Raw genomic sequence first — 23804 nt, 5'->3', positions numbered from 1 at the left:
GTAGTAGGACCCCTGAGATCACTTACCAGTTGCTGCTGAGTCGAGTCCAACTCATGGTGACTCCATGTGTATCAGAGTAGAACTGTGCTCCATAGGGTTTTCAATGCCTGATTTTTTGGAAGTAGATCACCAAATCTTTCTTCTGAGGATCCTCTGGGTGGACTTGAACCGTCAATCTTTCAGTTAGCATGTTAACCGTTTGCATCTCCCAGGGACTCAAAGGAAGTAACCACAATGGGATCACTGTTAGGTACTGTCGAGCCCACTTCAACTCATAGTTTGTACAACAGAATGAAACAGTGTCTGGTTCTGCACCATCCTCACAATCGTTGTTACGCTTGAGCCCATTGTTGCAATCGCTGTCAGTCCACCGCACTGAGGGTCTTGCACTTTTTCCCTGACACCCTACTTTACCAAGCATGATGTCCTTCTCCAAGGACTGTTCCTCCTAATAACATGACCAAAGTTATATGAGACAAAGTCTCACAATCGTCACTTCCAAGGAGCATTCTGGCTGTACTTCCTCCAGGACAGATTTGTTCATTCTTCTAGCAGCCTATGGAATACTCGATATTCTTTGACAACAGCATAATTCAAAGGCATCAATTCTTCTTTGGTTTTACTTATTCGTTGTCCAGCTTTCACATGCATATAAGGCTACTGAAAGTACCAGGACTTCGGTCAGGTGCATCTTAGTCCTCAAAGTGACATCTTTGTTTTTTAACACTTTAAAGAGGTCTTTTGCAGCAGATTTGACCAATGCAATACATTGTTTGTTATCTTCACTGTTGCTTCTATGGGCATTGATTATGGATTCAAATAAAATGAAATCCTTGACAACTTCAATCTTTTCTCCGTTTATCATGACGTTGCTTCTTGGTCCAGTTGTGAGAATTTTTATTTTCTTTATGTTGAGGTGTAATCCGTACTGAACACTGTAGTTTTTGATTTTCATCAGTAAGTGCTTCAAGTTCTCTTTGATTTCAGTAAGTAAGGTTGTGTCATCTGCATATCAGGGTTGTTAATAAGTCCTCCTTCAACCCTGGTGCTGCATTTTTCTTGATACAGTCTGGCTTCTTGGATTATTTGCTCAGTGTCTTAGTTATCTAGTGCTGCTCTAACAGAGGAAAACCTAGTGGCATAGTGGTTAAGAGTTTGGATGCTAAGCAAAAAAGTTGGCAGTTTGAATCCGTCAGGCATTCCATGGAAACCCTATGGGGCAATTCTACTCTGTCCTACAGGATTGCTATGAGTTGGAATTGACTCGACGGCAACAGATTTGGGTTTTGGTTTTGCCTGTAACAGAAATACCACAAGTGGAGGGCTTTAACAAACAGATTTATTCTCTCACAGTCTAGTAGGCTAGAAGTCTGAATTCAGGGTGCCAGTTCCAGGGGAAGGCTTTCTCTCTCTGTTCGTTCTGTGGGAAAGTCCTTGTCATCAATCTTTCCCTGGTCAAGGAGCTTCTCAGTGCAGGAAATCCAGGTCCAAAGGACGAGCTCTGCTCCCCGTGCTGCTTTCTTAGTGTATGCAGTCCCACTCCTCTCTGCTTGCCTCTCTCTTTTATATCTCAAAAGTGATTAACTCAAGATATCCTGTAGATTTAGTCCTGTCTCTTTAACATAACAGCCTCTAATCCTGCCTCATTAACATCATAGAGGTTAGGATTTAAGATACATAGGATAAATATATCAGATCACAAAATGCAGGACAACCACACAATACTGGGAATTATGGCCTAGCCAAGTTCACACACATTTTGGGGGGACACAATTCAAACCATAACACTCAGCATACAGACTGAATGAGTATGATGAAAGGACACAACCCTGATGCACAACTTCCCTGATTTTAAATCATGCAGTATCTCCTTGTTCTGCTTGAATGACTGCCTCTTGGTCTATGTATGGGTTCTGCATGAGCACAGTTAAGTGTTCCAGAATTCTCATTCTCTGGTCTTGTTCTAATGGGACCACTAAACCCCCTCAATTCTGTTTAATCACAGTATGACAAGTCATGATTACTGCAACTAGTGATCATTCCTGGCAGAAGATGAAGTTATCATGTATAACCTAATGATAACTGTCTTAGCCTGAGTTGTGTAGAGAAGCAAAATCAGTGAAGCTTACATATACGAGAGAGAGAGAGATTTATCCCAAGGAAATGGCTGACATAGTTGTAGAGGCTGGCAAGTCCCAAGTTCATGGATCAGGCATCAGGCTGGAGGCTTCTCCTGACAGCTGACAAACTCAAGATCAGCAAGTCAGATGGCAGGCTGCTGTCTCAGCCTGTGGAGGCTGCTGAATCCAAGATTGGCAGATAAGACAGCAGGCTGCTGGCTCACAGACTGCAGAGGCTGATGAATCCCAAGATCAGCAGGCAATATGGCAGGCCACTAGCTCAAGTCCCAAGAACCAGGGGTCAGATGATGACAAGCTGGATGCAGGATCCAGAGCAAACAAGTGAGCTTTGCTAGAAAGTCCATGTATATATTGGATGCAGACGACACCTCTGAAGAAACTGCCCTTATAACTGATTGACTGATCACATCAGATCACATTATGGAAGATGACTACATCATTACGTGACTGCCATATTATATCATTACATAGTTGTCAAACTACATCATTACATAACTGCCAAACCACTGAGAATCATGGCCCAGCCAAGTTGACAGACAACCTTAACCATCAAAATAATTAAACTTGTACTGGCTACTAGCTGTTAACGCTTACCTAAAGCAGTCAATCGATTAAGCTTTGGCTTCATACAGACCAGGGCTGGAATATTACATCCACTACTTACTAGCTTTAATCTCTCCAGCAATTAGGGTTTTCTTCATCTGTAAAATGAGGACTGTAATTGTACCTACTTCATAGGTTGGTTGTGAGGATTAAATGAGACAATGCATGTAAAGTGCCTACACTAGTTCCAGACATAAAGTATATACAGCAAGGCATATTAGTTTGTTCATTATTATTACCACTGGGCTCATGTATTATACAAACTCTGTTTTTTCATTTTTAAAACAAAGTATAATCAAAATTTTCTGGCCATTGATGGTGGACATGAGCAAGAGTTTGGACTTTAAGTTTCTTGCACATTCAACATGTGCTAGATGCTATGCTAGGTCCAGGGAACAACATGATGAACAAGACAGACATAATGTCTGCCCTTAAAGAGCTTACTCCTTCTCTCCGTGAAGTTCTCTTAACTCTAGGCAAAATGTTCATCTTTGGTTTTGAGTGCTTAGTAACTCAGGTTGCCTCAGAATTATAGTTTCTACCCAGAAAAGGAGGGGGCAGTGGTGGTTCAGAGGTAGAATTCTCTTCTTCCATGCAGGAGACCCAGGTTCAATTCCTGGCCAATGCATCTGATGTGCAGCCAACACCTGTCCATCAGTGGGTGTTGAACAGGTTTCAGTGGAGCTTCCCAACTAAGATGGACTAGGAAGAAAGGCCTAGTGATCTGCTCCTGAAGATCAGCCAATGAAAGTCCTATGGGCCACAATAGTCCAATCTGCGACTGACCATGGGGATGGTGTTACACTTGGTAGTATTTTATTCCTTTGTACATAGGGTTTCTCTGAGTTGGGGCCAACTCAAAGACGGCTAATAACAACCCAGAAAACAAAGAAGGTTATAGGAAGGGGTTGTGGTGGAGGGAGGGGTAGTTACGGAGCTGCTGGCAGAAGAAATTCACCCAGCTTACTTGGCTGGGCCCTTCGGAGAGTCCACACCTTCTGGTCTCCAGGGAATGAGAACTGTGACAAGGCCTTAAGTTCAAGGCTGTCCCTATGGCCAAGATCTCGATCCACAGTGGGTGAGGGTGCCCACCGGGTTTCTGCCAGCGCCCCTACCTATTTCACCTCCTCTTCCATGCTTCAGGGTCTCACATGAAACACAAACATGGGGCTGTGGAAAGAACCAAGGATGGGGCCCTGGCCTGAACCACTCACCAGAGGAAAGTCATCCGGGTCGATCCACACGATGCTCAGGTCAGGATTGTCAGTATTGTCTCGGGCAACCTGTTTCAGGATCTCCAGAAACTCGTAGCCATCTGCAAGAGGGTTTAAGAAGGTCAAGTAACCCCTGTACCCACACAGCTCCTAACGTGGAGAGCAGAGAGTACTGTTGTCTCTTGGAGGCTTCTGAGGCATACATGCCCTCAGTTACAGGATTATTTTATAAAAGGAGTCAGATGAGAACCCCAGCCACAAAACAGCTTATGCCAAGGAAATAATAACATTTTCAGTAAGAAGATTAAAAGCCCACAGAAACAGGCTGGTTCTAACTTGAAGGCATGTGAAAGCTGACCAGCCTTGGGTCAGGAAGCTCAACCCCAGAGCAGAAGAGTCCTGCCTGGGCCTCATTGCTTCTGTGCCATCTCTTGAGACAGTTAAATTACTGTTCCCTTGAATTCCCCATAACATTCACTCTATGGACCAATGGTTATGTGAGCATGTAAACTGGACCTTTAGTTTTCTGCGACCTGGAATTCTAAGACCTTCAATCCAAGCAAGCTTCTGATTTAGTTGGTTTCATGGTAATCCCTTCCTTTGCAAGAGTGGTTAGAAAAGGCTTTGAGATAGTAACTGAGGTTTCTACCCTCTCTCACCAGTTCTTTGTATACTCTAAACCGAAACCAAACTTGTTGCTGTTGCATTGATTCTGACTCATAGCAACCCTTATAGGCCAGAGTAGAATTGCCCCATAGGGTTTCCTAGACTGTAATCTTTACAGAAACAGACGGCTGCATCTTTCTCCAGTGGAGTGGCTGGTGGGTTGGAACCTCTGACCTTTCAGTTAGCAGCTGAGCGCTTTACCATTGTGACACCAGGTCCCCTATTCAGTCAGCAATATTCATTGCCCCCAGGGGAGGAATGATTCATAGGAAAAACAGAGACAAGCCTTGTAAGCTTCAAGGACACAGACTTTTTGCTTTCAAAAGCCTAAATCTTGAATAACTGGGAACATAAAATTTATGCCAGAAAGAAATATTTTTGAACAATGTTTAGTAAGAGAAAGCATACTGTAAACCCTCAGCACTGCCCCCATCTCCCAACTAGAAACAGAGAAAAGAGATTAGATTCTGAAAGGTACCAGAGAATAAGTTCTGTGCCTGTGTGTGTGTGAGTGCATGAACCCCAGCCACGTGTGCACGTGTGTCCATATGCAGAAACTCCATAGTTTCAGGGAATCCCTGAGTAGAGGGGACTGATACTTTCAGAATCAAACTCGGGAAAATTGAAAGGCCCCAGGATACCTTAAAGAACCCCCGCAGTGCAGGAGCATGATGGCAGAAATGTCTGCCAGAAGATTTTGGCAATAGGTCCAAGAGAACTTCATAGAGGCCCTTTGCCCCTGAACACAGCACGGAGGAGGTGAAGAGTCTTAGCTCCCCCCGCCCCCACCATGTTCTCTTGTTCTGAGAAACATGGAAGAAGCTGGGTGGGGGGAGGGCAGATCTGAAGAAGCCCTGCAGTTGGGATGGAGAAAACCAGGACATCTACTCAGGACCAGGGTTAGAGGTCAGACAGAATGACAGACTTCTTTACAGATGCCAGTGTGGATAAGTGACAGTGACTCCTACCAGATACACACACCCCACCCCTATCTATGGGCCCTGGGGATGGAAAAGCATCAATTGTCAGATGCAATTCCCACCTTCCAGTGGTATACAGCTCAAAATAGAAATTAAGATTCAGTTCTAAATAATAAAGAAAGTAACATTTTGTGCACTGTTGAATTTGTGGCCTGAAATTTATACCTTCTATTATTAAGTAGTTTAAAGCGCCTGGGTGGCACAAATGATTTGTGCTTGACTACTAACCTAAAATGGAAACCCTGGTGACATAGTGGTTAAGTGCTACACCTGCTAACCAAAAGGTTGGCAGTTCAAATCCACCAAGTGCTCCTTGGAAACCCAAAAGCATCATGTAAAGAAAGGCCTGGTGATCTACTTCCATAAAGATTATAGTCAAGAAAATGCTATGAAACAGTTCTACTTCGTAACACAAGGGGTTGCCATGAGTCTGAATTGGCTCAACCGCAATTTTCTTTAAATCTATTTTTGAGAATGCAGTATGACAATTGCTCTTTCTTTGCAAAGTTTACTTCTTTTACATTTTGATCAAAGATTCCATAGAAGAATCCTGATCAAAAGCGGGAACATGTAGAACGGAATTTTAAATTCTCGTGCACTTGACTTTCTGGAGCCATGGAGACTGGATGAACCACTGACATTATTACCCTGAAATAATATTTCAATCTTAAACCAAAAATATCACCTGAAGTCATCTTAAAACCAAACAATAGTTTAGCTTAACCGGTAAAAAAAGTTTTGCCTTTAGCATTTTGCTTTTTTAAGAGCTATCTAAGTGGGATCAAATCAACAACAGAAACTCAAAAGATTAGATAGGAACCTTAGGGGGCAGTGAGTTTATGTCGATGAGGAGGAAGAACGCAGAAAATGACAGTGAGAATGGCCACACAACTCAAAGAATGTAATCAATGTCACTAAAGTGTACGTGTAGAAACTGTTGAATTGATGTACGTTTTGCTGTATATATTCTCAACAACAAAATAAATAAAATTTAGAAGGAAAAAAAAAAAAGAACTCATGTGACAACCAGAATGGAATTAATAAGAATGTTGACACATTGTGAAAATTATAATTAATATCACTGAATAATTTGTGTAGAAATTGTTACATGGGAACCGAATTTGCTGTGTAAACTCTGGCCAAAAACACAATAAAATATTATTTAAAAAAAGTTTCCTTCTTTAGCTGGGGTCTCAGAAAACTTGAGCTTCTTCCTGTGGCCTCTGTTTAACAATCCCCTCCATTCTCCTAGTGCAACAGCCAAAACTTTCGGCATGCTGGTCTTTGTTTGGCCTCTGGGTCAAGGTTTGTCTCTGTACTTCCTCATCTCTAATGTATCCCACACAATGTGCGTGCCACTTTTAACAGCTCATTTTTGAGTCAATGAAGTCGCCACTTCAGTTGTTGCTCATTTTTACAACATATTGTTACAATACCCCCCCCCGCCCCCACCCCAGGTATTATAACCTGGAAAGCAGAGTAACCTCCAGTGGAGAAGGTCTTCATAGCCTGTGGCCCCTTCCTGCAGAGATGCTGGGCCTGCCTGGGTGATTTTTCAATCTATGCTCTGAGTCGTATTGCAAATTAGATTGTGTGACAGACACCGGAGATTGAGAGAGACCTGTGCCTTGGAGATCATTAATCTCTCACTGAGGGTGGAGGCCACTCCTGCTGCCACTAGGTGTGGCTGAGAGGTCCAAGCCCCTCCAGAGTGTCACCAGTTGCTGCTCTGTGGATATATGGCTCCTTTTCTGGGCACGCTGCTGAGCTAAATCCGACAAAAACCAAACCTGTTGCCGTCCGGAGGGAAATATGGCTCCACCTTTGTAACCTGCGCTCTTGTGTATCATAATAGGCCACAGGGAGCTTTCCTCTAAAACATGTATAGTTACTGCTTTCAACAGAGAAAAAAGCGATGATATTAAGTGAGGCAAATGTCAACAGTACTCTGGAGGATGAGAATCAAATCTGAAAGTGACCTCGACAAATCAGAAATTCATGAAGAGAATGACATTCAATAACACAGACACAAATTCAAGTAGAAGGTAGACTTAAGGTGCGAAAGACCAATTCACCTAAAGAAAAGGGAGAAAGGCACATATGTACAGGGGTAAGATCTGCGATCAGAATTATAAGCTGAATGTGAGGTAGCATTGCAGGTCTCTGATGGGACACACACACACACACACGCACACACACATGCAAAAAAACCCCAAATAAGTAATTAAAACACATAATGTTGGGATGTTACATACTGTACAAGAATCTTTTCTATTCTACATCCAGCAGCAGATTTAAAGATCGAAAAAGAAAAGATTGAAGGAATAAAAGATGGGTTCCACAAGGAACAGAAGGAGCCACTGAGTGGTGCGAACAGTTAAGCACTCGACTACTAACTGAAAGGTCGAGGTTTGAATCCACCTAGAAGTACCTTGGAAGAAAAACCTTTGGAGAAGCGTAGTTCTACTCTGCACACATGGGGTCACCATGAGTCAGCATTAACTCGACGGCAACTGGTTGTTGTTGTTAATTTTCCTGCAAGAAGATTGAATGGATTCAAATTTTTATGAAAATAAGAGAAGTCAAGAGTGGAGCTTAATGCCTATTTTTAAGAATACGAAAGGTTTGCATGAGGAGAATATTCCTTGTGTCTACTGAGTAACAAGGAAAGCTCAAGAAACATTCATAGAATAACTTGATAAATGAGGTTTACATTAAAGCTGGAGAATTTTCTCCAGATCCTGGGGAAGCTTTTTGACTCTTAAGGTGATGAATTCTGTAACGGGCAACTGCCTGAATCTGCAGGTAGTTTCAGGAACCCCATTCAAGCGCTCCGTTCTCCAGAGAGGCAGCACAGCAATGACTGTTAGGCACATGGACTCTGGGGCCACATGGCCTTGGTCCAAATCCTGATTCTGCCACTTATGGCGTGACTTAGGGCAAGTTGTATACCATCTTTTTTCCTAGTCTGTAAAATGGGGATGATGATAATAATAGTACCTACCTCATTGGGTTGTTGCATTAAATGTTTTAATATCTTTAAATTGCCTAGACAGCACCTGGGATATAGTAATTGCACATAGTGAGGGTTAGACATTATTCTCCCTAAATGATCTGACATTCTTATGCCTGAATGCAAGGAGCTGCGTGAAACCCTCTGAAACCGACCGTTTACCTGCTCATTCATCTCATATAAATTAGGTCCAGTGTTCTGGGCACAAGGGGTGGGTTAGATACAGCAGTCCTAGACCCATGAGGTAGAGAAGATACAGTCACCGAAAATCACAAGATAGTCCCTCACTGGGCGGTTCCTACTGGCTCCTGTTCCTGATTTATAGCTGAAGGCTTCAGGGATGGTGTGCCAGCTGGTGTGACTATGAGAACCTTGCTTCAATATATGGATTAGACCCAGGTTTAATTCCGTTGGTTTTAAATCATTACGCTGACTTGGATATTCCTGATTCAAGCCTCATAGGCTCTCCCCTCTCCAGTCCCCAGGTCTTGAATGAAGACCTGTTTGAATAGAATCTCATTCATCTGGGAAAGCTGAGTTAAGGCAGCTAAACAGGTCTCATGTGCATTCCGTTGCTAAAATTGAAAGTTCCAAGTTCATTTTCTCCTAGAGAGAGCTTCTGTTCCTTTTTAAAACTGGCAGCTGTGCTTGACAAGGGAAACATTCACTGTGCATCCTCCCTTTTTGACCAGGAAGGACATGTGCAGGAAATTGTATTTCACTCTGGTAATACAACGTTAAATACAGGACTAGTCCACAGTTGAAATTACATGAATGAATGGATGAAATGAATGAGTTTGAAATGAATAAACATTTTCTTTATCTGTGATATACTGAGGTTAGAGACCTTTGAAGATTGTGACCATGTGTCTTTCAGAAGAAATACCCCATAATTCAAAAAGTAGGTAGGGAGAAAGAGGGAATATTATTCAGAGATTTGTAGGCTAGATGTTTAGTCATAGCAACTAAAGGACCGTTTTCTACAATTATCAGTCAGAAAAGCATCAGAGGCAGACATAACTCCCAAACATTCCAAATATCCAGGCAGGCGACTAGCTCTCCATCCAGGAAACATGCCTACCTTGGCCCTTGAATATTTCCAGGGCTGAGACCCTTCAATCTCCCTAAAGGCCCATTGTTGTTGTTGTTAGTTGCCGTTGAGTTCATACAACAGAAGGAAATGTTGCCCAGTCCCGTGCCATCTTATGATGATTGGTATATTCTAGTCCATTGTTGAGGCCACTGTATATGTGAGTACCTTCCAACTTAAGGGGCTCATCTTTCAGTAACATATCAGAGAATATTCTGTTGAGATCCATTGGGTTTTCATTGGAAGTAGATACCAGGCTTTTCTTCCTAGTCTGTCTTAGTATGGAAGCTCTGCTGAAACCCGTCCACTACGGGTGACCCTGCTGGTTTTGAAATACTGGTGGCATAGCTTCCAACATTGTAGCAACATATAAGCCACCACCCAAAAACCCAAACCAAAGCCATTGCTGTCGAGTTGAATTCCGACTCATAAGCAACCCTATAGGACAGAGTAGAAATGCTACATAGGGTTTCCTAGGCTGTAAATTTTTAAGGAAGCAGACTGTCACATCTTTCTCCCATGGGAGCAGCTAGTGGGTTCGAACCGCTGACCTTTTGGTTAGCAGGCAAGCGCTTAACCACTGCATCACCAGGACTTTTTTACAAGCTACCACAGTATGATAAACTTACAGACAGGTGGTGGCAAGGCCGCTTAAAGTGTTAATAACCCTACCAGTCAAGAATCTTCTTATTGTATCTGACTGTTTCTTCTTTTTCACAAGAAGTTCACTTTCCAGACTTTTCCCTTTATGGACACAGGACATTGTCCGTTATGTGCAGCCTGTAGTCATGCTTCCCCAGCCTTTATTTTATGACTATTTATTGAGAACTTACTGGGTGCCAAGTACTTTGGCTTTAAGTCTTCACATCTAGTGTTGATGGAAGTAAGAAAGATTTCATTATCTCCATTTTAAAGAGGATGGGATTGAGACCCAGAAAGAGTAAGTGACTCGCCCAGCATCACTTGATAGCAAATGGTAGAACCAGGGTGACAACTCAGGTCTTCTACCTACTCATCTAGAGCCATTTCCACCATCCTTCCTCCCTCCCCACTCCTACTAATGTTGGTTCCGTCTTCCATCTTCAAGTTTATGCATGGAATCCCCAAGCCCAGTGTGAAAACTTTGCCATCAGGGAAGCTGAGGTGGGGCACCAAGGAATAGGGGGTGCAGCTCCGTGCTGGGTGGGCTAGGCTGCTGCCTTTCCCATGGAGCAGTTGGGGTAGAACCATGTTGCTGGGCCCTGTCCTCCCACAGCCACAGTGGGATCGTTGGTTAACTCAGCAATGGTCTGAATAGAGCCTCAGAGACTCAGAGACCAACCTAAATAAGAAGAGGGACACAGAGTTGTGAGAATTGAGATTCCTTCACTGCCCCACAGGCTTTGAATCTGGAGACTCCATTACCAGGGTGGAGGGATGCACACTGAGCCAAAAGGTTTCCCACAGCAAGAGAGAGGCCTCTGGGAATTGCATCTCTGTGGGAGGGTAAACCGGTGATTATGCTGTCCTCATTCCCACCAGCTCCTGCCTGGGAACAAGACTGCACCAAGCCCTAGGGCACCAGTTCCACGCCAGTCCCAGTCATTCCAGGAGCCAAGGGCTTGCTTGGCAAAGGCACATATGTCTTAGACCAAGCAGTAGCCCAGGAGCAAACGGGGCGCTGCCTGCCCTGCCCTTGCCTCGCCTCCTTGTGACCTAATCCTGAGGGAGCTGGGTGTGCTCATTCCATTAAGGCACTGGAGGGAGCCCTCCCTGACTCCACCCCACACTGTGTTATGAGACTCAGTGACTCTTGCTCTGGGAAGAGAGGCTTGGGTTTGGGGGAGCCAAGCTCTTAGAGTGTGGTCCTGCTGTTGCTTGTGTGGTCAGCCTAGGCAGTGGGGGGCACCATTCAGTTTGGGGGTTATGTGTGGAAAGAACACCAGGTTTGGAGTTTGAAGACCTTGCACAGGCTGCTTAACCTCACAGGCACTTCCTTTTCCTTTTCTGAAAATGGAGTTCTTGTTTACTTCTCAGACCCACTGACAATAATGAGATACTATTATTATTATTATTAATATTAAGGAGCCCTGGTGGTGCAGTGGTAAAGCACTTGGCTGGTAACCAAAAGGTCAGCGGTTCAAACCCACCAGCTGCTCCTCGGAAGAAAGATGTGGCTGTCTGCTCCCGTAAAGATTACAGCCTTGGAAAGCCTATTGGGCAGTTCTACTCTGTCCTATAGGGTTGCTATGTGTTGGAATTGACTTGATGGCAACGGGTTTTTTTTTTTTTTTGCTTGTCTATTATTATTATTATTATTATTATTATTATTAAAGACAGTGAGACACACGCAAAAAAGTCTGTAAAGGTTTCCTCTGTTGTCTTCTTTTCCCTCCTCTACCCCTAAAAAACAAAACAAACAAACAAAAAAAACAGTTGCTGTCGAATCAATTCTGACTCATAGCGACCCTATAGGACAGAGTAGAACTGCTCTATAGGGTTTCCGAGGAGCAGCTGGTGGATTCGAACTGCTGACCTTTTGGTTAGCAGTTGAGCTTTCAACCACTGCGCCACAAGGGCTCCCCTCTATCCCTATCAACCTTTTATTCATTTTAAATGTTTTTCATGACTTATATCATTCATTGATGGGAATGATTTATTTTTTCATCAGGCAGGTGTATTTTGAGTGCCCACAATTTATCAGCCTAGGGCTAGGTGCTGGGACACAAAAGAGTGTAGGACAGGTGACTGCCTTCAGGCCTCCTCTCGGAAAGGTCCAGTTGGTCCTCAGGCCAGAGTCCACCCAGCAAGTGTGGAATTCTCAAAAAGCAGCATCATAACATCTGAATTTGAGCCCCTGGGGGAGCCTCAGGGAAGACAAGGCCAGAGGCTGTCCCTGACACCGTAGAATATCTCAGAAGCCACCTGTAAGAGTGAGACAGCTGTTTAAAACAAGGGGACATTGTGTGGGCTCCGTGTCTTGTGATGGCACTTGAGACATCTGAACACTCTACCACTGCTTGTCACAATCCTCTTTCTCTGTCACCTTTCTTCTAGTCTTAGGATCCCAGGATGAGTGAAAAGGCAAATTATATGGTGTTGTGATGGAGAGGAACACAAGATAGTAGCTAGAGAGCCTGGACTTGGAGCTGGACTGCCTAGGTTTGATCCTGGTTCTACCACTTATTATCCATGAGACCTTGGGAAGTCATTTAACTTCTCTGTGCCTTTGCTTCCTCAGCTGTACAATGGAGATGATGATAATAGCAGTACCTACTGCATGGGACTGTTGTGAAGATTAAATGCTTTGATATTTGTTAAGTCTTTGGAACAGCATTCAGCACTTTGTAAGTAACGAGTGTTAAAATGGATAAATCAAATTTAAATTTGAAAGCTCAGATACACAGCGCTCCTTTCTGAGGCAAACGAAGGAAACAAGACAAAACTTCTGCCGTGTAGTCTAACTTATAGTGACCTGAGAGGACAGAGTAGAACTGCCCAAAGGGTTTCCAAGGAGCGGCTGGTGGATTTGAACTGCTGACCTTCATGGTTAGCAGCTGAGTTCTTAACCACTGCGCCACCAGGAATCATATTTGAGACAATTGGTCTCTAAAACACTCACAAGAACCTGGGGCAGCTGAAGCTCGGGCAGAACAGGTCTGGGAGCCGTTCATCCCAGGGCCTGTCACCGAATTCTGTTGCTCACGCACACACTGCAGCCCAGCCCTGCATCTCCAGCTTGTTAGCGCTAATATTCTCAGTGCCCTTGGAGGATAGCCATCCAGCGTGCGCTCATGTAGAAACACCACTTTGCAAACCTTTCATCAAGCCTTATAAAGAAGATGTCAGCTTACTGCAGGCACATCTGGAGGCGGCAGGGAAGAGAGTTGTTCATTTTCAAACCTGTCAACCAAGCAGTTCCTCCAGCCGACATCCTGGGTACAGGAGCGGAGAAGACCAGGAAGCACGACCAGGCAATGACAGGAGCAGATAGTGGGGGACACGGCCTTCCCAGCCAGGCCTACCTGCCAGGCAGCTGGGATGAGCGCTCACAGCAGAAGAGACTGACGAGTATGGATCTGGGGTCAAGGCAGGCCTCTCTGGGAGAGCAGACACTGCCCGCTCCCAGCTTTCTGCAGTCAGTAATTACCAGCTCCTGGCTGCAAATGTCAGAACCCCTAAGAACCCAGGTCACTAAGACTTAGATTCCAAATCTAGGAACATCAGTGGACAGTGGGGAGGAAGCTTGACTTTTCTCCATTAATTGTGCTCACACCCTTCCAGGTGGCTTCTCTCTCCTCTCATTTCCCTCCTCCTTCCTCCTGCCTTCCCCGCTCCTCCCTGCCCTTCATTGCAGGAGCACTGTACATGCTCAGACCCTGCAGCTGGCTGGGCCATCAGAGAAGTCATGTGATATGATGGAGGGTGTCCAGAATGAGCAGTCAGGAAATCTAAGCTTGTGTTTCTGCTGTGCCTTTAACCAACCAAGTGATGACTAATGCATCATTGAACTTCTCTGCGTCTTAGTTTTCTGTTCTCACTGGAGGTGGAGGGGTGGTGAAGGACAGCAGAGAGGAGGGAGGGCAGACTGAGAGGTCACTGGGATATAGTCACAGGTAGTATCTCTGAGCAGCTATACAGCAGGGCCTTGCAGGTAAGGCCAGCCCTCAACTTAATTCCAGCTTCACCTCTTCCAAGCAAGTTAATCTTTCTGAGCCTCAGCTTCCTCAGTTGTAAAATAGAAATAAACAGGACCTACCTCATGTGGTTGTTATGTCACATAAGCATGTAATAAGTGACGATCATATTCATCATAGTCATGGTGAGTTTAGAAGTCAAGAGAGCCTGCTTCAATCTGAGTCTTGATTTAACTGTAGTGAGTGATTTGGGCATGTTATTTAACCTCTAAGACTCACTTTTCTTATCTGATATTGTGATAATAAGTTATTTGCTGCTGTCTAGTCGGCCCCTACTCAATGATGACCCCACGCACAGCAGAGTGAAACACTGCCTGGTCCTGCACCATCCCCAGGATTGGTTGTGGATTGGGCCACTGTGACCCATAGGATTTTCATTGGCTGATTTTCAGAAGTAAATAGCCAGGCCTTTCTTCCTAGCCTGTCTTAGTCTAGAAGCTCCCCTGAAACCTGTTCAGCATCATAGCAACACCCAAGCCTCCACTGACAGATGGGTGGTGGCTGCATATGAGGTGCACTGGCTGGGAATTGAATCAGGTCTCCCACATGGAAGGTGAGGATTCCACCCCTGAATCACCAGTGCCCCATGGGATGGTAATAATCATGCATCTATCAGAGTGGCTTTAGAGACCAAATGAGATAATCTATGTAAAGCTCCATAAAGTACAGTTCTCAGTAATGTTCTCCCTCTAAGCGGAGCTGAATTACTTTCCTGGATGTAGGGGGGCCTTCTTGGTTTGGTGGCTGAGTAGGAGTACGGTTGGAGCAATAGGCAGTTTATAATGAGTCAGCAAGGGCAAACGTATAGGAGGAACTGTTGCCTGTGCAGGAATGCAGGAATGCAGGAATGCAATTCCTCCTCCCGCAGGCAGCTGGTGGTCTCCTCCACCCCAGGTTACCCACCAGTGACCGGCTGGTAAATGACTGACTAACCACAGAATCCGGGACTTCCACAGATAAGTCTGTCCCTTTCCCAGCCCTGTGCTGGCAAGGTCCTCCCTCACTGAAAAAAAAGATGCTTCAAGATCCTACCTCTCCCCACCCCCATCTCAGAGCCTTTCTTACAGCTTCCATGTGACAAGCCCTAGCTTGGACTCTTGGGAAAAGGTACAGCTTCGGGCCCAGGGATATTTGTACAGGGAGGAGGTGGAAAGAGTTTCAGGAGCTGGATTCATTCTAGCAGCAATCTCGGTCAAACAGGTTCCTGCAACTTCAGGGAGGCCTCTTTGTTCTATTGTTCCAGAGAGCCAGACAAGCCTCCCCACAATCCTGGAAGAGGGCAGCTGGGGTGGGGAGGAAGTCGCCTGGAGTCTGGCCAGCAGGCAGTTGTGCTGGCAATTTCATCTCTGTTCACACAACACTAGGGACAGATTCTGTTTGATTACAGCTTGTAAGCCTTGGGCAACTGGCTTCCTTTGCCATTTTCTCCCCTAGTTAAGGCAGAGGGGTGGCCAGAGTTGGTAGGAAGAAGCTGGAACTGCACTAGCATTTTGGACAAAGATGAGATATCCTTAAAGGGTTTCTCTGAATCTGGAATATCAGTGGATATTTGAAAAAGTGAGTAAAAAACAGGAAAAAAGGCTTTCATAACTTGGAGCACAAATTTGGGTTCATACAATGGAATATTACTTGACTATTAAAAGGACTGAAGTACTGACTCGCTACAACATGGATGAACCTTGAAAACATGCTAAGTGAAGGAAGCCAGACACCAAAGGCCACATATTGTATGAATTCGTTCATATGAAAAGTCTAGAATATGCAAATCTGTAGACACAGAAAATAGATGAATGGTTGTGAGGGGCAGTAGGAATGGGGCGAGACCGATAATGGTTTGGAGATTCTTCTGGGGTGATAAAAATGTTCTGGAATTAGATAGTGGGGATGGCCGTCCAACTTTATAAATATACTAAACCACTGAATTATATACTTTAAAAAGGTGACTTTTATGGTATCAAATTATATCTCAATAAAATTATATGAGAAAAAAATTTGGGTTTGTGTCTGTAAGGAACTATGGAGGCTGCATAATTCATTATTAAAAAAATAAATAAATAAAAAGGCTGATCTGATAGTAAAAAGTTTGGCTCAGACTTGAGCCCATCAATCATCTGATATCTAAAATAATCTGTCCATCTAATCATCCAGCAAATATTTATTGAGTATCCGCTATGTGTTAAAGCACTGTGTGAGAACCAGGTATAGCATGATGAACAAGACATTTTTTCCCTGTTGACGGCCTTCCACTAGCTCACTGTGTCCTCTTGGAGTTTGTTTAACTTCTCTGAGCCTGGGTTTCCTCACCTGTCCAGTAGAGGTCATCTCTAGATTCCTCCCTTCTAGCCTGAGTGCCCGAGAGGAAGAGGCCCTAGGCGAATACTCTATGGTTCTGCGGTGCTTGGAGCAGGGGTTCTCAGACCTAATGATGAATCAGAATTTGCCTCACAGTTCTGTGAAATCACAGGCTCACAGGATTCGCTTCCAATGGTTCTGGGTTCTGATTCAGTCATCCTGCAGTGGCTGTGGTGCTTGTAGGTCTGGGCACTGTCAGGTTTTGGAACTAATGCCCCAGGCACCGCATGGCCCAGAGCCTGGCTGCTAACCCATCCTAAATGAAGTACCATGCCTTCTCTGGTTCATTCTGGAATGTCTCAGCCCTCCCCACATGCTTTAGCATCTTTGCTTACACTTTCTCCTGGGGACAATACATATTGGCTGCAAAAGGAGCCAATGTTTTCCACCTACAAAATTCATTTTTCCTGTGCTTCACTCCCACTGGTGTTAAAAAAGAGTGAAAGGAGAAAAAAAAGTTATCCAAGTTCCAAAAATAAAACAAAATTGCTCATCCATTTATAGAATCATCTTGCACTTTAGAAATAAGCTGCTTTTTTTTGCTTCATTATTTTGACGGATACTTTTCTATTCAGGTTCCTAAGCGCTGACACTGCTTTACAGATCAAAGCGTCTTGTTGTTAGCTCCTGTAGAGCTGGCCCTGACTCGTGGCAACCCCCCGTGTGTCAGAGTAGAACTGTACACCACAGGGTTTTCAATGGCTGATTTTTTGGAAGTAGTTTTCCAGGCCTTTCTTTTGAGGTGCCTCTGAGTGGACTCAAACTACCAACCTTTCAGTTAAGCCTATCGCTTAACTGTTTTTACCACCTAGGGACTCCAGATCAAAGGGTAGACTTGCTATTTTACGATAAGGACTGCGGTTTATTTGGCAAGATCACAAAATTGGCAAATAAACTTTTAATGTGAAAGGAAGTTCACACACACACACACACACACACACACACACATTCTGTAAAGCTAGGATGTTTTAATACTCTTCCCAGTGCTCAGTGCTTCTTCCTTGTTTTGGCAGCTAAGCTGAATATTTTGAAGTTCTGACATTTCTCTGGTGGCACAGTGGTTAAAGCACTCGGCTGTGAACCAAGAAGTCGATAGCTTGAACCCACCAGTTGCTCCACAGGAGAAAGATGTGGCAGTTTGCTTCCGTAAAGATTTACAGCCTTGGAAACACTATGGGGCAGTTCTACTCTGTCCTGCACGGTCCCTGTAAGTTGGGATCCACTCGATGGCAGTGGGTTTTGTTTGTTCTTAGTTCTTCCCTTAGCTGTTGTGCACAATTGAAAGCTGACAAGATACCTAACAGGTGACCACCAGGGGGTGCCCAGTATCTTACAGTTACATTGTGAATGGGCAGTGAGGAAAGAGAAAGGGTGAGGGATGACAAAGGTGAGAAGTCAGTTCTTGCTTAAGGTATAAAAGAGCAGATCAGGGATTCCTACCTGGATCGCTCTTCTCTGCAAAGGCCACAATGTGGATCCCGTTCAAATCATCTTCCTGTGGAAGAAACGAATCAGAAGTTACACTCCCAGGTGGAGCGCTTCAGAGGGACACGGACAGAGAAGGTGGAAGGGAAATAGGAAAGGGGGAGGCGTGGAAGGGGCAGTGGACACAGGCACAGAGAAACAGAGCCGGTGTGGGCACACGCTTAGGACGGGGATGCTGATGAACGTCACTGGGGGTCGTGGAGGCGGAGGGACACGTGGAGCGTTGATTAAAAAAAAAAAAAGATGTGGATAAATGGGTTTGCAAGACAGGAACGACTACACACAAGACATTAGCACTAAATGGATCTCACTCCCGTGCTCTGGAGGGTCCAGGAAAGCTTCAGGAAAAGACAAAAAAGACAAAATGAGGAAAAACGTTGAGTCCGGTTTCTCAGCGTCTCTTAAAGGCAACAAGCACTCTGAACAGAGCTCAGCGATTGCAGTTGTCCATTTCTGTTTCAAGAATTCATCAGCAGCAAATATAATCAGGGATGTACCAGCTTATGGAAACTTCTGAATGCTACTGGCAGATCTTGAAACTATCCCCAAACAGGCACCAGATAGGAATCTTTGAGGTAAATTAGAATGTAAAGGCTGTTTTGTTCATACTAGAATCATGTACAGGTATAGTGCTTCTTTGTTAAGACTCCATCAATACATCTTATTGAATAAACAGAACCAAAAAAAAAATGGGGGCATTTAAAAAAAAAAAAATTTTTTTATGGGGCATTATGGGGCATTTGTTGTTCAGTGGTTGAATTCTCACCTTCCATGCAGGAGACCAGGGTTCAATTCCCAGCCAATGCACAGCCACTACCCTTCTATTGAAGACTTGCAAGTTGCTATGATGCACAATAGGTTTCACTGGAGCTTCCAGACCAAGACTGACTAGGATGAGAGGCCTGGCGATCTATTTCCAAAAATCAGTCCATGAAAACCCTATGGATCACAACTGTCTGATCTCCAGCCCATGGTGGGGATGGTGCAGGACTGGGCAGTGTTTTGTTCTGTTGTACATGGGGTCACCATGAGTTGGGGCTGACTCTATGGCAGTTAACAACTGACAACATGTAGTAAGTAGGGGACACCTTGTGATTGGGATCTCCAGGTTGTTTTCTTGGTGTCCTTTCTGCCTCTGGACCCAAAGCTTGCCAAAGCAGTGTGGGCCTCAGAAGCATTTCTGTGAGTGTGGGAGCTCCTGGAAGAGTCTCAAATTTCGGCCTGGAGAAGGTTGAGGGTATGGGACAGGGACAAGTGGGTACAGCTGTGGGTGCTGAGGGAGGAGAGGGCCAGACAAAGAAGCCAGAGAGAGTATTTCAAAGCCATGGGGCAAGCAGGAATCATTTCATGTTCCTACATCCTGGGCAGAGAGAGCCACATGCTTTGTGTCTTCTTTGCAGTGATTATTCGTGGAGAACCAGGGAGAAAGCTTGGAGGGGGCTCTGTCATAAAGAATGCAGTCCTCAGGAGACTTGGAAAGGAAGAGGTGTGAGAAAGAGGCACCAGAGACAAAGCTGAGTGAACACTGATTATGGCTGACGTGGGGAGAGGGATCCATTGGGCACACTGAATGTCACAGCAGAGTCATTCCATGGAAAAAACTCCAGGCGTCTCAACCCTCCCACGATCCCCGTTTCCATTTCAATTGATTTTAATGCTGGTGCAATCCTATCTAAATGCTAATTTTTTTTCCCTTTGAGTTTGGAAAGGACAAAACCTCCAAAAACTCAGAGAGAGATTAAATGGAAAATATTATTATTGAAAACAAGAGAGTGGGCACTGTCTGTCAGATTCTCTGGGAAATTGAATTTTACGTGTGTGTGTGTGTGCCAGTTTATTATACAAATCAGACAGCAAACAGAAGGGAAGTCTGAGGTTTCACTGTTTTACATTTGCTATTATTGCCAGACAGAATCTCCTGAGCAGTCCTCATTAGGCTGCCCAGTGTCTGTCTCCTGCCATCAGTGGAAAGTGAGCCTTGCTAACTCTGCGAAGTAGGCTTCATTTCTGTGTGCCTTTCCAGAACCCATTTGAAAATTGACTTCAGAATGAAGAATCCATATTTGTTTTCTAAGAGGCTGTCACTTCCCAGGCCTGTGATGGCCCCAGTGTGGAGAGGTGTAACCAAAGGAAAGAGGCTCTCTCTTTGTATGTCTAGAAGATTCAATACACCAACCTTTACCGGACACCTGCTAAGAAACAGACACTTGCTAGGTGCCAGGTATTTTCATGTAATAAACTCAAGGAGTAAGGGACCATGGGCAAGCTGGTGAGTTGAGGTTACTCAGTGAGAATGCAAGGTGCAGGGGTAAGGAAGAGCGGGGCTGACAGCCACAGACTGAGCACAGCCCATGGGGAGCTCTCTGAACCCCATGACCTTTGCTGCCCAAATCACCCATTTGGTCTTTACAACATATTACCTCAGCAATTACCTTTTTAAATTGCATGATTCTTGCCATCTCAACTAGATGGTAAGCTCTCTGAGGGAAGGGATTATGCCTTAAAATTATAACGATAATTTAATTCCATTCATGGTATAAGTACTTCGTAAGTACGTTATCTCTAAATCCCAAATGAAAGCCTAATTTCTATTTAATGCTGAAAGAATTGAAGGAACTTACCTAAGGCCACACAGCTAGTAAGGGACATTCAAGGAACTGGGAGTCAGGCCAATTCTTTCTGGTCCCAAAGCCCACATTCTTTCTTTCCCACCAACAGCAGCACCCTGGGCCCCTTGCACCAACTGTCAATCTGCAGGTTTGCGGAAGATATTGACACTCAGCACAATGGCTCTTACTTACGTTGAAAGAGGCTGAGAAGGGGTCTGTATGTAAAGTGAAAAAGCATCAAGCTCCCCAAAGAACTGGTGATTTGGGAGTTACTTTGGTGAGTATCTTCTGGGTTCCCCAGCACTTCGTACAACTCTCTGTCATAGCAATGGGCATGCTAGACTGGCGATGTATGTTTTGAAACTGTTTCATTTACTCCACCCCTAACTGCTAAGGACAGGACAGCAACATTCCTTTTCATAACCTCAGCCCTTAGCCCAATGTGATAGGCTCTTATTGATACTTGTTGACTTAAACATAAAAAAAAAAATACGATGATAAAAATCTTACATACTTACTGAAGAAAATTAGAAATATTGGAAAGACCAAGAAGAAACTAAACATCTCAATTACCCATATATAACCACAGCTTAACATTTTGCTCTATGTCCTTCCAGTCTCTGTTGAATGTTTGCTGCTGAATGGAGAGACACAAAGAAAAGAGGCGGTCAGAACAAGCAGGCTCCCTGATTAGGGTGCAGTGAACGGAGTGACCCCAGGGCTCATCTGGGTGTCTCCGGCCGGTCCTATGAAATACTTTGCTGTTGTAACAGAGGGAGGGTTCCTTTAGAGGAACCACTGACTGCCACCCTCTGTGGGATTTGCCCAGGACCGTGACTGACTGCTTGCTGGGACGGAGAGTGGTCTGTAGGGTGCAGCCCCAAGGGGAAGGAAAGATCAGTACTAGGTCAGCATTGCCTGCCTCACCTTCACATTCTTTGAATATTCTAGAAAAAGAAAATTAAAAGCGAATCAATTTTCACACAGCAAATATGACTAGGCACGGCTTTCTCTAGTAATAATAAATAATGTATTTTCTATGCTTTGGTGCTTTAAAAAAACTGCACGACTGGGCAGGAAAAGGGTAAATAGTTCTTTTAGCCCTAGCTTACTTTCCTATCTTATTTAAATATTTTGCAATGTCTGGGAAGTAGATGTTGAAGATAAAGGTTTGTAAGTGCATTCGCTGATGACTTCCCGACGTCTGTGCTCTGTTGTGGCCACATGGCCCATGGAGATTCTGCTTTGAGGAGCAGAGCCCTTCTGGGTGGGCTGGGCAATGGGGAGGAGGTTGGGGAGTAGCTCCCAGAGGTCCTCCTGATAGACTGATTTCTGTTTCTTCTTAAGGATGTGAAGATGACCCAGAGGCCCTGTCCTGCCTTCCCTCCCATGTTGGAGACTTAGATGAGGGAGCTCACCAGGACTGGTTCCGGCTTCTGGGAGTCATGCGGTTATTCCAGAATGGGGTGTTGGAAAAGTGTAACCCATTCCAGTTGCTCTTTTCTCTACCTGGTTAAATTCAATACAAAGCCCTTCCCCAATTAGAAAACAAAAATTGAATGTATAATAAGGTGGAAAATATGAGCCCTCACAGTTATTTTATATTGCAGCAAAAGGCTATAACTTATTCATTAAGTGAAAAGAAAGCAGAGAATGAGTTCCAATGAGGCCAGACATCTGTTCTCAGTGCAATTGGCAATGCTCCCTCTGAGATGACGAGTGGGAACATGTCTGTAGGGCAAAGTGGGGTGCCGGGGGTGTCCTGGGGGAGGGGAAGGAGGCTGGATGTACGCTTTGCGGCTATGGAATCTGTTGTGTCAGTGAGGAAAGCCCTGGGTGAATAGGTGCACAATTTTGTATTTCTCTCCCTTCCAGATATCCAGATGATTGAGTATTGTCTCTTAGGGAGAAAAAAAACAAAAAAAGAACCAAGGATAAAGGCATAGCAGAGGAGGACAGCAATAATCATTCTCAATTTAAAATGTTATTTAAGAAAAGTGTCATGAAAGACCAAGAAAGACCAAGAAATTGTTCCAGATTAAAGGAGACTAAAGAAACATAACAATGAAATGCAACTGTGAGATCCTGGACTGAATCCAGGGCCAGGGGGAAAAAAAAATTATCTCTTGCTTTAAAGGACATTAGTGTGACAACTAGCAAATGTAAATAAGATCTATAGATTAAACCCACTGCCGTTGAGTCGATTTTGACTCATAGCTGCCCTATAGGACAGAGTAGAACTGCCCCACAGAGTTTCCAAGGATTGCCTGGTGGATTCGAACTGGCGACCCTTTGGTTAGCAGCCGTAGCACTTAACCACTACGCCACCGGGTTTCCGATCTATAGGTTCGGTAACCAAATTGTGTTGGTATTAATTTCCTGATTTTGATACTAGTACTGTGGTTATGTAAGAGAAAGGCCTTCTTTTTAGGAAATACACTGAAGTATTTAGGGGGAAAGGAGAATTATATCTGCTACGTAGTCTTACAACAGTTGAGAAAAAATATATACACGTAGAGAGAGAGAGTGTGATAAAGCTAAGGTGGTACAATGGTAACATGTGTGGCATTTGGGTGAAGATATAAGACAATTCTTTGTACTGTTTTTCCAAGTCTGAAATTATTTCAAAGTAAAAAGGAATATTCTGTTTAAAGCACCATTATAACAATTCGTTATTATTTAAAGTCTAAGATGAGATCTTTTAAAGATTAATTTTTTGAATGGTTTAAATGTTAAGAAGATATGTTTCTATTGTGCTGGGTTGTTCTTAAATAGTCCACTCTTCTAGGCGGGATTATTTGCCCTTCGGTGCCTTGAGAAATGTTTGTTCCATCTTCAGACATCCAACTAAGTTACATGCCAGGAAAACAGTCAATGTCAAGTTACTCCATGGCTCTGTGCATCCCTCACTTCAGGCTCTGAATTAAAGAATTAACAAATAAATGCTTCTGTGTCAATCCCTTTCCTTCCTTCCT

The 23804-nt window shown here is 44.2% G+C and overlaps 1 protein-coding gene across 1 annotated transcript in view; it reads right to left on the bottom strand.

The window, feature by feature from the left end:
- CASQ2 (calsequestrin 2) overlaps positions 1–23804 on the bottom strand; it is a 48028-nt gene that overhangs the window by 2669 nt on the left and 21555 nt on the right. The window contains exons 7-8 of the mRNA XM_049875991.1: positions 18176–18230; positions 3959–4059 (exon numbers count right to left, since the gene is read on the bottom strand). Coding sequence (XP_049731948.1) covers positions 3959–4059; positions 18176–18230 — 156 coding nt within the window. The remainder of the gene's footprint in view (positions 1–3958; positions 4060–18175; positions 18231–23804) is intronic.

Source organism: Elephas maximus, chromosome 3 (assembly GCF_024166365.1).
Source record: "Elephas maximus indicus isolate mEleMax1 chromosome 3, mEleMax1 primary haplotype, whole genome shotgun sequence".
Taxonomy (NCBI): Eukaryota; Metazoa; Chordata; class Mammalia; order Proboscidea; family Elephantidae; genus Elephas; species Elephas maximus.
The sequence above is the reverse complement of the archived record's forward strand: the minus strand, read 5'-3'. Positions and strand labels throughout refer to the sequence as shown.